We start from the raw sequence: 12125 nt of genomic DNA on the forward strand, positions 1-12125 counted from the left end.
GCGCTGCGTCCCCGAACCTCTCGCTCCTCTTAGCTGCTTTGTTTTATGTGGTTTCAGCAGCTGCGTCCTCTGGGCCGCTCTGTCAGAGCTAATATTGAAGTACACACTGGCTAACTGCAGCAGCAGCAGCCGCTCTGCACGCGTCTAGCCTTTTCCCCTCCTGTTAGCGTCCTTTTTCATCAGCTTCCGAGTGAGAATTTACATTATGTCAAGCCTGCTCTTGCCGGCGAGGTAAGACGAGGTCAGGGGAAGTTATTTCAAAGCCGCCTTGAAAGAGGTCGTGCACGTCTTCAGAATGTGTGGCGCCTCAGTCTGACAACAAGGAGGGTTTGAGGAAAGTGCGTTGTCGGCAAAGGGTGCAGGAACGTGGCTTCAAAGACAAAAGTTTTGTTCGTGAATTATTGAAGCCATCAACACTCCTCCTTCTCCAGGAAGCAATCAAGGGACGGACTGATGAATAATAATATTTACTCACTTACAACAAGAAGCAGGAGGCGGCGGCACGGCTGAGTTACCGGCTGAGCTACTTGTACGAGAGCGGTTTTCATGTTTTGGGCAGATTTTGTTTGATAAAGCTGTTGGATATAGAATGAATTTCATTTGAAGCAGTCAGCTGTCAAATGGAAAGACTTTGAAATGCTTAAATAAGACTCATGAAGGGCTGCAGCTGACGGTTATTGTCTCGATGAATCGATGGACCCAAAGATATTCAGTCACTAGTATCATACAATCCTCACAAGTTAGAAGCTGGGACTGTCCGATGTTTGGCATCTCTGCTTTAAAGTGATTATTGATTATCAAAATACTTGATTAAATGAATCCTTGCAGCTCTAGATTTACAATATATTTACGTATAACTGAAAAAGACCTCTGATTTTGACACAGGAGACCGTAGTGTGTTTCCCATTTCCAACCGTCAGTGTTGACTTTATTTTACCATGACTGCCCCCTACATTAACCAAGTAGTTCTTCTTTTAACCGTGATGATCAAGGCTTCTTTCCCTGACCCTTTAGTTGTCAAAACCTAACCAGACTTTTATCGTAGGGGTGGCAGATCAGGTAACAGTGAAATGGATCATTATTGTGATGGTGATTTGTCACAGTTTTGGGGGATAATGGGTTATTATGGGTGTTTAAAGGCAGTAAGTAACAACATATTTTTTTATTCATTTTGAACCTCTTGTCGAACCTTTCAGATCCTGTTCTGGACAATCTGGACTGGATGAAGGACAACACAAACAGTAATTGTTTAAAAAAATCAATGTCAATTTTGTATTTCTTAAAAATGTACAAATGATATTTACATTCAACCAGCACAACAAACTGGTACAATAATGTACAAAAGAAAAAGTCTGATTCTCCATTCAGATGTCTTTTGCTCCTCTCGCTGCAAGAGCAAAACCGATTTATGCATGCTTTCATAATTCAGTCACAAATCAAGTCTCTGATGCCCGACACTGAGATGTCACAGTTAATCTCAGCAGCAATGCAGCAATCCAATAATGTCTCACTGAGGACAGTGACTGTAAACTTAAAATGCTGTGATGATGGAGAAAACAAGGTTACGATTTAACTGTTTTCTCCTTGAGCAGAAATTAGCAACTTGGTATAGAATGAAGTTCAGCTCAAGTAATTTACAGTGTAAAACAAGTTGGTGGTGATGATACATTCCCAATATGTAGGTCTCAGATAATTACCTGGTTGCATTTACACCTTTTAAATGTAATCATATGCACAACATGCATATGTTTTGGCTGAGCCAGGCACTTAGTAAACTGATCTTACTGCAGACCTGTACAACAACTGAAAGAATTCTGTTGTTTACATCATATTTACTGCCTAAGGCAAACAAAACAAAAATATGGCTTTTCAAAAAGATAGAAAATGGCCATTTTAAATAATTAACAAATGAGACTGTACAAGAAAACGAGTCACACACCGCAGAGGCTTTTTGGCACACAATCACATCAATTTGAAGTTGGTTGAATGTTTATTGTGCATCAGGAGTTCAAAGATTCTGCAAATAGGTTTCTGTCGGAGGAAACCGTTTGCTACGACATGTGGCTAAGACATCAAGTTGAGGAACTTGTTCTCTTCTGCCAGAGAAGTCAGCAATGAGCTCATGTCCCCGATGGCCATGTTCCCCGTCGTCACCGGCACCGAGGGCAACGTGACTGAGTTCCTGGGCGTTGTCAGGCGGGAGGAACTCTGGGACAAGCTCTGGAGCAGACCTGGACTCAAGGTTCCCGACATGAGGCTGGAGTGATCCCCATCGTCCAGCATGCTATCAAAGTCTATCTGCGCCTGCTCCAGTGCTGCATTACAGTCTACAGTCCTTGACGCCCGGTTGTTTCCTGAACTGGGAGACACGGCATCGTTTTCAAAAGGAGGTACATTCACCCCAGGAGAAACATGAAGGTCCAAGTTCCCATTGGACTCAAATACTTGAATCTGCCCTGTGTAGTACATGGCATTGTCATCACAGTTGTCGCTGCAATGAAGTCCTAAAACTCCACTACTGGGTATTTTGGAAGCAACATCTGGGTTAGCATTACTCAGGTGCCTCGCTTGCTGCATCACCTTTGGCCCTGAAAGGTGCCTGTTCAGAGATTTAGGTTCTGTTGGTGGTCTTGGCTGGAGATGGCTCTGATTCCCAGTTTGCAAGGGCTTCTGGGAGGTCATGTTACAGTTCTGCTGATCTGAAATCACAATTGATCCATCACAGTCCTCAATTTTAATTTGCACAGGCTGAAATCCAGCATCAGCAAAGTGCATGTCAACAGTATCCATGTCAACTGGCTCCTGTTTGCATGTGGGGCTTAGCATGCTCCCACTGACTGCTGTTGTGTTCTCACAAGGTGGACAAGTGGTGTTACCGTTCTTATCATAGGGACTGATGTCTTCGTCGAACCTGTACTGAGAGCTAATTGCGTCATTGAGATTTGACGACTGCTGGAATCTCTGCTGCTGGAAGCAGTTTGCTCCTGGTTCAGTGTTCGGCTGTTTGCATCTCTGCTGCGTTGTCTTAATGAAGTTTTGAATCATTTGCTGGTTGGAGCCGAGATTGTTGTGAAAAGATTCAAAGCTCTGGTTTTGCTGGAGGACAGCCAGGTTCCCGCGGTGGCCGGCATCCATATGTCCCAAAGAGACCTTGTTCCACTGAACAAGTGAGTTGGCCTTACTTTCCCTCGGTGAAGATGGACACATCTGTCGTTGCTGCCCTGGACTCATGCTGGAGGTGGCTAAAACCTGACTGGGCAGGTTCATGTTGGTATTCACGACGGCCATCCTTCTCTGATAGTACGACTGCTGCTGGAGATTGGGGTTTCCTTGGAAATCTTGTTGATTGGTTGACACTCTGTTGGTTGTGTCTCTGTTGTCAGGCCTAAGGTCAGGCAGCATCAGGTCTTCCTCAGGGATGTCGCCCGTTATCATCTCCATGGTGACGTTCTCCGAAATGCTGGGCGGTCGCGGGCTGTAAGGGTAGCGGTGGACACTACCATTCGATCGCAAGCAGCCTTGCTGGGATAAATATTGGCGATCTACTGCATGAGGCGGGTGGGGCTGGATGGTCACCCCTCCACTCAGCGTGCCCATGCTGTTGTAGCGTTGTATTTGTGGCTGGCTGAGATAATCTGTGGCCACGCGTCTCACAGGGTCACTGGCTCGGCGGGGGATGTTGGACGGGACCTCGTGGGGCATCAGGCTCCGCGTGGTGTAGCTGCTGTACTGCCTGGAAAGCAGGTCTTTGTTGGTGGTGGAGGATTCCTGGGAGTCCCTGTACAGGGCTGTGTGGGTCTTCAGACACATTTGGTCCATATATGGAAGAGGTGTAGGTGGTGCACCTCCAGTGGCAGCAGCGTACTTTGCCTTGAGGCGGTAGTGCTGGGCTGGGGTCAGGCTGAGGGGGCTGGGTAAGCCCCCTCCTCCGCAACCTCCTGCTCCTCCGCTGCTTCCCCCACACTGGCTGGCCTGACTGGAGCGCCTTGAGATGTCGGCAGAGATGGGGTCGTAGGAGTCGGCAGAGCTAAGGTTGCTGGGGCGGTTGGCACCAAACTGCGAGGCCTGGCTTGAGCGTCGACTAGAGTAGCAAGGGGAGATGCCTGAGGAGCGGCGGCTGAGGGTGTAAACTGAGCTCAGGGTACTGGAGGTGCTGTCACGGCGCTCTGAAAGGTTTTCCAACAGAGTTATTTTACCAGAGCTCAGATCACCCAAGCCTGAACCAGGGAAGGACACCGGACCACCACCCATACTTGGACTCTCCAGGAGGGACCCTGTGAATGAACAGATGAAAGTGTTGGACACTTCATTTCTCACCAACTCTGCAGCTCTTTGGAGCTTTGTAGTCTCAACCTTTTAGCCTTTGGCTTCTGTTTTCAGCAAGCTCTGATAAACTCTGATAAACTCAATATATGTTACCACTAAACGAAACTAGCTGGTGGACAAACTGGAACTTCTAGCAGCTAAAGAGTCCAAGAGACCAAACCAGAGCTAAAAGAAGAATATTTGATGACTTATTATATCGGGAGCTTGTTGTGGAGTTCTTCTGCCCCCAAGTGGTCAAAAAAAAATCACTCAATGTGGCTTTAATCAAACCATTGTTAGGCATTTCTTTCTACTTACCGCTTGCTGGTATGGGTGGGAGCTTGGTGCCGAGGACCGGGGGTGTTGGGTTGTTGGCCCACCGACACGAGTCCCTCACTGTCTTCAGCTTCTCCTTCTTCAGATGCTCCAGGCGCTGGCTGGTGCCAAACTGCTTTCGGAAGTGGAGACCCAGCACCGCGACCCCGCCGGTGGAATCTTCACAGCCCAAAGACTCCACAAAGGGCAGGTCGTCCAGGGTGGTCAGGTCCCCCAGGCTTCCCCCGCTGTGCGCCGCCATTTCTACTCCACTGTCATTGTTGGTGGCACTGCCAAGTGGTGATGGTTCGCTGCTACATGATGACTGACCGCCAGGGCTGGACTGATACACCTAGAGAGAGGGATGGATCGGGGAGATGGAGAAAGAGAGTGGACAAGATAAAAAGAGCATGAGAGAAGCTGAAAAGACACGACTGTTTGTCCTAAAAAACAGAACAGAACAAAAGTGGATCATTGAATCTTTTATCCTCCCCCAGCTTAATTGTAAATAATGAGTGTTTTCTGGGATGGGGTGAAGAGGTGGGGGTGCACCACAGATTACAGACCGTCTTAGTCTGTCTGTGAATTAGAAATGGGCAGGATGAAAGGCTGCATGAGCCCGAGCCAGAGTGCCGAGATGTGATCACGTTTCTCCAAAAACTGAACATTTAGGTGAGCGAGAAGCTTTGCTCGTCACACTGACTTGATTCAGTTAATATTTACTGGTGGTGTAAACGGGGGTCCATTTGTTATATGTGGTTCAACATTATGAATAATCCCCATACAATAACGGTTATATGTGTCTCTCTGAATTAGCCCTGTCCAGCCCCTAAAAAGCTTGATCACAGACCTAAGTGTAGTCGGCTCTGTTAGCACAGAGCGCCAAAACCAATTCCCAGTGTTTGAATATTAATCCTGGAGTGTCTTTTATCTCGTTCGGGCTCTCTGCCGTGTGTTTGATAGGTCTCCACTGTAGGTTTAAGCTGCCTGACGTACGTGGTGTCATAGATGACATGCAGAAACAAAATCCTGCTGCAGCTGATGATGAAATGAAGAAGTGAGTTCGTACAATAACAGTTAACATTAACTGACACCTTGAATACACTTTCATGAGGAAACATGATTTCATCCCTTAATGGCTATGGCTAGTAGCTCCTGTAGTTTCCCACAAAGTGCTGTGTTTTTCGGTCAGGGTTCTTCTTCTGATGCTCTCATCTTATGTTGAATGGATTCCCCCCAAAAACCCAAAGCTTCAGGAAAACACCAGCCTTAATCCCACTTTGTGGTTGATAATTATTAGGCGGAGTAAAATGGCAAAAGACGTTGACAGATGGCAAAAGATGGCGTATGGTAAAATGGTGAAAGAGAGCATAATAAGCCACAGGTGAGCTCACCTTAGCAAGGTCTGTCCGTAAGGAAAGTCAGAACAGGGAGAGAGAAGGAGGCAATCAAGCAGCAAGCAGAAGAAAGGTTGATAAAGAAGCGGGCTGTTGTTATTTGTAGGATTGATGGACAAAACTCAACATTCAATTAAAGTTAAGGCTGTAGTCGTCAGAATAAAAGTGTAGTTAGTGTGGGGAAATGTAAACGCAAGCACTGCCCCCCATGTTCGTCTGTTCCCCTGTACAACAGCAGTCAACAGTAGTGACACTGGGTAGAGCTCTCACACAATACAAACACAAATTCAAACCTCACTTCAATGATTCCTTATTTTCAGCCTTCGTCTTACCACGGAGTTCTCCGTCTTGATGGATTTGACGTGCAGGTAGTCCTCCATGCCTCTGGGGGAGCTGTTGTCCGACATCTTGTCCTCCCTCTGGATTCTCTCTCTGTTACCCGCCTCGTTCTCGCCGTTCTCTCTGGGCGCCGGCGGCCTCGGCGGCAGGTCGACGCGCTGTTTCTTGGTGACGTGGGCCTCCGGGCCGTGGACCGTCTTCACGTGCTTCCTGAGAGAGCTGGGATCTGTGTAGCGCTTCGTACAACCGGGGATCTTACATACGTAGGGTTTCTACAGACACAGAGAAATATACAGATGTTCATTAAAGTTGTGCTGGCTACTTGACCGTCGTGCTCATTATGTCTACCTCTCATTATTTACTCCCGAACGTGTGCAGACATACTGTGCACGGCCGTCCACAGACATGCAGACAGGATTTATCCTCTGCTGCCCGTGTGAGCTGGTGGGCGGCGGCGTACCTCGTTGGAGTGCGTCCGGTTCTGGTGTTTGGCTCGGTCCGAGGCGTTGGAGAAGGCTTTGTTGCATCCTTCGTGCTCGCAGACGTACGGTTTCTCGCCGGTGTGCGAGCGCAGATGAGTTTTGAGATTCTCCAGGCGGGAGTAGGCCTTGGAGCAGCCCTCGAACTGCAGAGGAACAGAGGAGGAAACGGGAACGTTAGTCTGACCGTTCTGATGTTATCTCAACCGTCCAAAAGTGGCATCTTTATCCATTAGCTAATTTTCACATTCATTAACATAAATGAATTGTTAATGAATGTATTGATGGATGCTGATCATGTGAGTCAGAAACTCTTCAGCTGTGAAGAAACTGTGAACAAAACCTCATGAAGTAGTTGCTGTAAGATGAATGTATTCATATAATCTGCGATGAGTAGAAGAAGAAAGAAATCCTCCATCCTGCCATCCCAGGGGTGTGTGTGTGTGTGTGTGTGTGTGTGTGTGTTTTACCTACTGTATCTGTGGAAAAACTAAATGTGTACATGTGTGTGCAGAAACATGTACAGTTGCCAGTGTTAGGAGAGTGTGAGCTGCCGCCCTCCGAGGGCCCGTGGGGGCCCGTGGGGGCGCCGAGGCCATCCGTTACCCACCGTGCACTTGTGTGGTTTCTCCCCTGTGTGTCGGCGCATGTGAACCACCAGCATGTACTGAGCTTTGAAGGGTTTCTGCTCCCGCGAACAGTCCTCCCAGCGGCACACAAACTCCTTCTTCTCTCCGTGGATGTGGTCATTATTGATGTGCTGTGGGACACACACACACACACACACACACACACAGCAGTGAGTGGATTTCTGGAGAGAGTCGTCCACTTAGAGGCTCTCATGTTGTTCTCGTAGGATCTTTCTGTAGAAATCCATCTTATCAGTGTGAATCTCAAAGGAAGGCGGCAGCAGAGAGAAGTGTTACAGTCCCACTAATTAGGACCGCATAGATTCTTAATATCAGCTTCAAGAGAGAAATATTCTGCCACTGTGGAAACTGTCTTTTTGGTCAGTAATATTAGTTTTATTTTTATTTTCTCACTTTCTTCACTCAAGGAACTAGATAGATGATCACATGGCTTCTTGATATTATATATATACCTGAACTGCAACTGTCTCTCATTGTGTTTCAGTATCGGTCTCATATCTGTGTGATTTGTACAGCTTGACTAATGATGTGTTTAGCTTAGCTTAGCATAAAGACTGGAAACAGGGGGAAACAGTTAGCCTGTCTCAGCCCCTCTAAATATCATTGATTAACGTGATCGTATCTAATTTCTTTAAACCGTGCGCAGAAATATGGGGGGGGGATGTCACGTGCTGGAACTATTTTTTGGCAAATGACAGCGTATCCATCCGCCCAGCAGGTTGCAGATACAGTCTATGATCACAGGTTTTGGTCTCTGCATCTCTTCACAACCCAATAAGAAGAAGAGGGCGCTGTTCTTCCAGAGTTCAGTCTTTCAGTCTTCTAAAGCTTGATGGGAAAAAGATTCCCAACATGTTTATCCTTAAATCTAAAGAGAAAACCAGTGGAGCTCAGCCAAGGAGAGGGAACCAAGTGATGGCGTTTATGGGAAATGTGCTCCTGGTTTGCAGAAAACAATAGCAGTGTAACAATACTGCTGGTAATTGTCTCGACCACAGTCTCATTTGTTTACAGGAATCACATCAAAGCATCAGCATCACGTGGACAATGGAAGCCTGATGTTGGAAATGCCACACATGGCAGCTGTAAACGTCTGGGAGGTGACGGAGAGGTGCTTCATGTGGGATTCTCTTCAGACAGAAAGAAGAATCGTGTGAAAGGACGGACAGCAGGGCCCCCCCCCCCCCCCAACCGGCCCCCCAGACCCTCACTAATCCCCTCACCCGGCTCCCTCTTTTCTCTCTTTGCTTCAGTGGAAGTGTGGAATGCTGAAGACCCTTTTAGCCAAGACTCTGCTTGTTGTGATGGTCTGAGGTCAGATCGTCAAACAGACATATCCAGGTATCTCAGGCGTTTAGTCTGCACGCAGATCCCAGATAATAATGTGAAACTCACAGACGCACACTTACATGGACCAGCTGGTCTTGCGTGTCGTACTCCTTGCTGCAGCCCTCCCAGTGGCAGTTGGTCTCGTAAACGGCTTCGGGCTCCTGCTTGCACTCGTCCCGATCCGCGTCGTCCTTCGAGTCCAACAAGCTGCCGTGATGGTTCTGAGGAGCCCGGATCAGACACACATATCACTCATATACACGTATATATAGAAACCCCCTGAGAATCGTTTGAATTCTTCTCGTTCATTTTCCACGTTGACTCGGACACGCTTTTCTTCTGCTGAGGGCGTGTTTGCAGCGAGCACATGTGGAACAGTTTACTGGCCAAAATGCAGCTGTTAGGAGTCGCATTCAGCTGTTTGTTCGTGTGTTTTACAGATATGAACACCAGAGACAGTAAATTACAGATTAAAGTGCACACGGGTCCATCATGCTTCACTACAGTTAAAGAGGTTGGAATCAGATTTGTTTTGACAACCTCCACCACAAACACACACACGTGACTTCTGTTTAACTCCCGCTTCTCTTTTAATTAGGCAGCGTGAACCGAAACCAAGCAAACACAAACACAAACACAACGGGATCTTTGTGTTTCTCTTCTTTCAACAGGTGGCAGCCTAAAAGAGGCTGTCCCTGCCCTGCTGCTGTACTGCAGGACTTCTGTACTTGAGAGGGCGCCCGCTTTGAGGAAATGAGGACCAGACAAAATGTCCTCACTTTTCAAAATACCCTAACTTCCAAAAACTTTCCCAAAACATCCTTCACTGTTCCTGCTTTCCCAAACTTTACAAAAATATTCTCAATGTAAAATGTTGTCACATGTTTTCCCAAACGTCCCTCACTTAAAGAAAACGACACATCTTTAAAATTTCACTTTAAAAAAATGTCCTCGCATTAAAACATTTCCTCATTTTCCAGAATTCCGTCACGATTTTCCAAAAGTTTGTTTGCTTTCCTCACGTGTCATTTTCCAAAATATTAAAACTTTCCTAAAATGTTTTTCCTATCACAGAAATGTCCTCACAAAGCACACATGCATGTGTGAGACAGAAACTGACACACAGCTTGTCCCAGCGGCTTCCTGTACGCCTCCACCAACACACACACACACACACACACACACACACACACACAACGTGCTGACTGCAGCATGTTTGTCTCTGCCGCACGCACGCTATCTTCATCAATTCTGGTGGCCCCAAGACGACTGCGCGCACCGCCGTCCCCATGCATCAAGCCCCAACCTGCCTCGCTATCGGAGAGCAGCCGCAAATTTGTCAAAAGAGAGAGAAAAAGGCTCCTCAGATGACAATAAAGCCCGGCCAATATTTCATGAAAATGAAGTGCTCTGGCACAGTTTACAGTGGCCGGGGAGAGGGAGAGGGAGGGGGGGGGCAGGGGCGACCAAACGAATGGATGCAAAGCTCTTATCATGTGGAGTTTTTCTTCCCCGAGACACGTTTTACAAGAGGGTCACGGGAGGCCGCGGCCCCCTGGGGCCACGAGTCGCGGATCATGGGTCGGGATGCACAGAACATACGAACGGGAGGAGTAATAACTTTTTAAAAATGTCCTCATTGTCCAAAATGTCCTGACTTTCAAATGTCCTTGATGTTGTGAATTACCAAAATGTCCTCGGACATGAAAACTGTCCCCTCTTTGACAACGTTTTGTCTTTTCAACTGCTTTCAAATGTCCTCACATTCCAATTATGTCCCAACTTTCCAAAATGTCTTTACTTTTCAAGAAATGTCCTCACTTTCCAAAAATATCCTGACTCCCAGATTTGTGGAAATGGTTGAAGAGGAGAGAAGAGAAATAATTACTGAAAGTTTATCGCTGCATATTTGAACTAGTTACAATCCTCAACTACGATCTGAAGTCACTCACCAGACTTCCTTTAAAAAGTGACAGAATTTAACACCATCAGACGTCTTCCAAAGGACTAGACTAGTACTAATTTTAAGGATGCATACAGGTTTCATAATAATGCTGATGTGATAAATACTTTACTGCTACAGTGGGAGTGTCCTGTATTGGAGAGGTCACATGTTTGATCCTGAAAACATCCTGTATCAACGGTAAAAACATCTGGGCGCAGACTTTCTTAGATGAATTCTTACTTTGTGAAATATGTTGAACCTGTAATGTACATGTACATGTCTTTTTTTTCATACCGGTGAACACGGAGACAACGGCCTCAGTCCCTCTGCTTCAGTCTTGACCTTTGACCTTTTGGTGATCATGGGGTCAACCGTGCTGCTGACCGCCGAGTCGCCACTGAGGTTCTGAGGAAAGAAAGATTCAGTGTCAAAATCAGCATCGTGGTAGAAACAGCTCTGCCGTGCCCTCGTTGCCCTTTCACACACATCTGTAACGACGGGCTGAGGCGGCCATTTCTTCACTCACTGACTGGATAACAGAGAAGAACCAGTGTGGGACTTTGTGGGTGGAGGGAGAACTGTCTCCCCCACCGAGAGTTTCCCTCCGAGGGGACGCTGCGCACACTGATTACATGTGCAGAGGCCGACACCGCAAATCAAAACACCAGCTCACTGTGACCCAGCGAGGGGGGGGGGGGGGGGGGTATGACATCAAACGGGATGATGGCAAACAAAATCCACTTTGAGAACAAACAGTTTGAAACTGGAGCAGCTAAATTCCAGGTTGGGCTAAAGAGTTGTCTCAGAAGTTGCCAGTGAGAAATACCTGGAGGGCAAAAAGGGGGATTTCCTTCAGCCAGACTCCACAGAGAAATAGTTAAAATTACCATGATTCATCGTGAGAGTGCAGAGTACACAAAACAAAATCATTTTAAACCTCTTACCCACATAAACATGAACCTGCAGATGTTCCAGACGCACGAGCAGACTTTTCCATGTTAGATGCTGTGGAGATCATCTTCGTTTAAGACTCCAGTGTTTCATTTCTGTCGATATTTGAATCCTAAAAACCTAATTTTCTAAGCTATTAAAGTATTTCAACCTGCTTTATTTATTTTCTTTGGGACAAACTCAAAGGAAATGAAGTCAAATTGTCTGAATTGTGTTTGTTCAACTTGTTCACTGTGGAGGATCAAGAAAATGAAACTTGATTCCATTGAAAGTCAAACAAATTGAAATATTTACTTCACTGGCAGATTTCTGCGCCTGTTTTAGGGAACTCCTCCAGGTGTCGACGCACTCTTTGGTTTTTCTGTTTATTTATATATAAGATTTGAGCACAAGAATATCATAAAATGCAATAAAG

General features: G+C 46.6%; 1 protein-coding gene across 1 annotated transcript in view; it reads right to left on the reverse strand.

Annotated features, from left to right (window-relative positions):
* Nucleotides 1–1985: 1985 nt before the first annotated feature.
* Nucleotides 1986–12125, reverse strand: part of LOC139306527 (zinc finger protein GLI2-like) — a 16591-nt gene continuing 6451 nt past the window's right edge. The window contains exons 5-11 of the mRNA XM_070930413.1: nt 11054–11164; nt 8895–9035; nt 7446–7595; nt 6817–6981; nt 6350–6628; nt 4624–4972; nt 1986–4274 (exon numbers count right to left, since the gene is read on the reverse strand). Of these exons, the coding sequence (XP_070786514.1) occupies nt 2065–4274; nt 4624–4972; nt 6350–6628; nt 6817–6981; nt 7446–7595; nt 8895–9035; nt 11054–11164 (3405 nt within the window). The 3' untranslated portion in view covers nt 1986–2064. The remainder of the gene's footprint in view (nt 4275–4623; nt 4973–6349; nt 6629–6816; nt 6982–7445; nt 7596–8894; nt 9036–11053; nt 11165–12125) is intronic.

This window comes from Enoplosus armatus, chromosome 24, assembly GCF_043641665.1.
Source record: "Enoplosus armatus isolate fEnoArm2 chromosome 24, fEnoArm2.hap1, whole genome shotgun sequence".
Taxonomy (NCBI): domain Eukaryota; kingdom Metazoa; phylum Chordata; class Actinopteri; order Centrarchiformes; family Enoplosidae; genus Enoplosus; species Enoplosus armatus.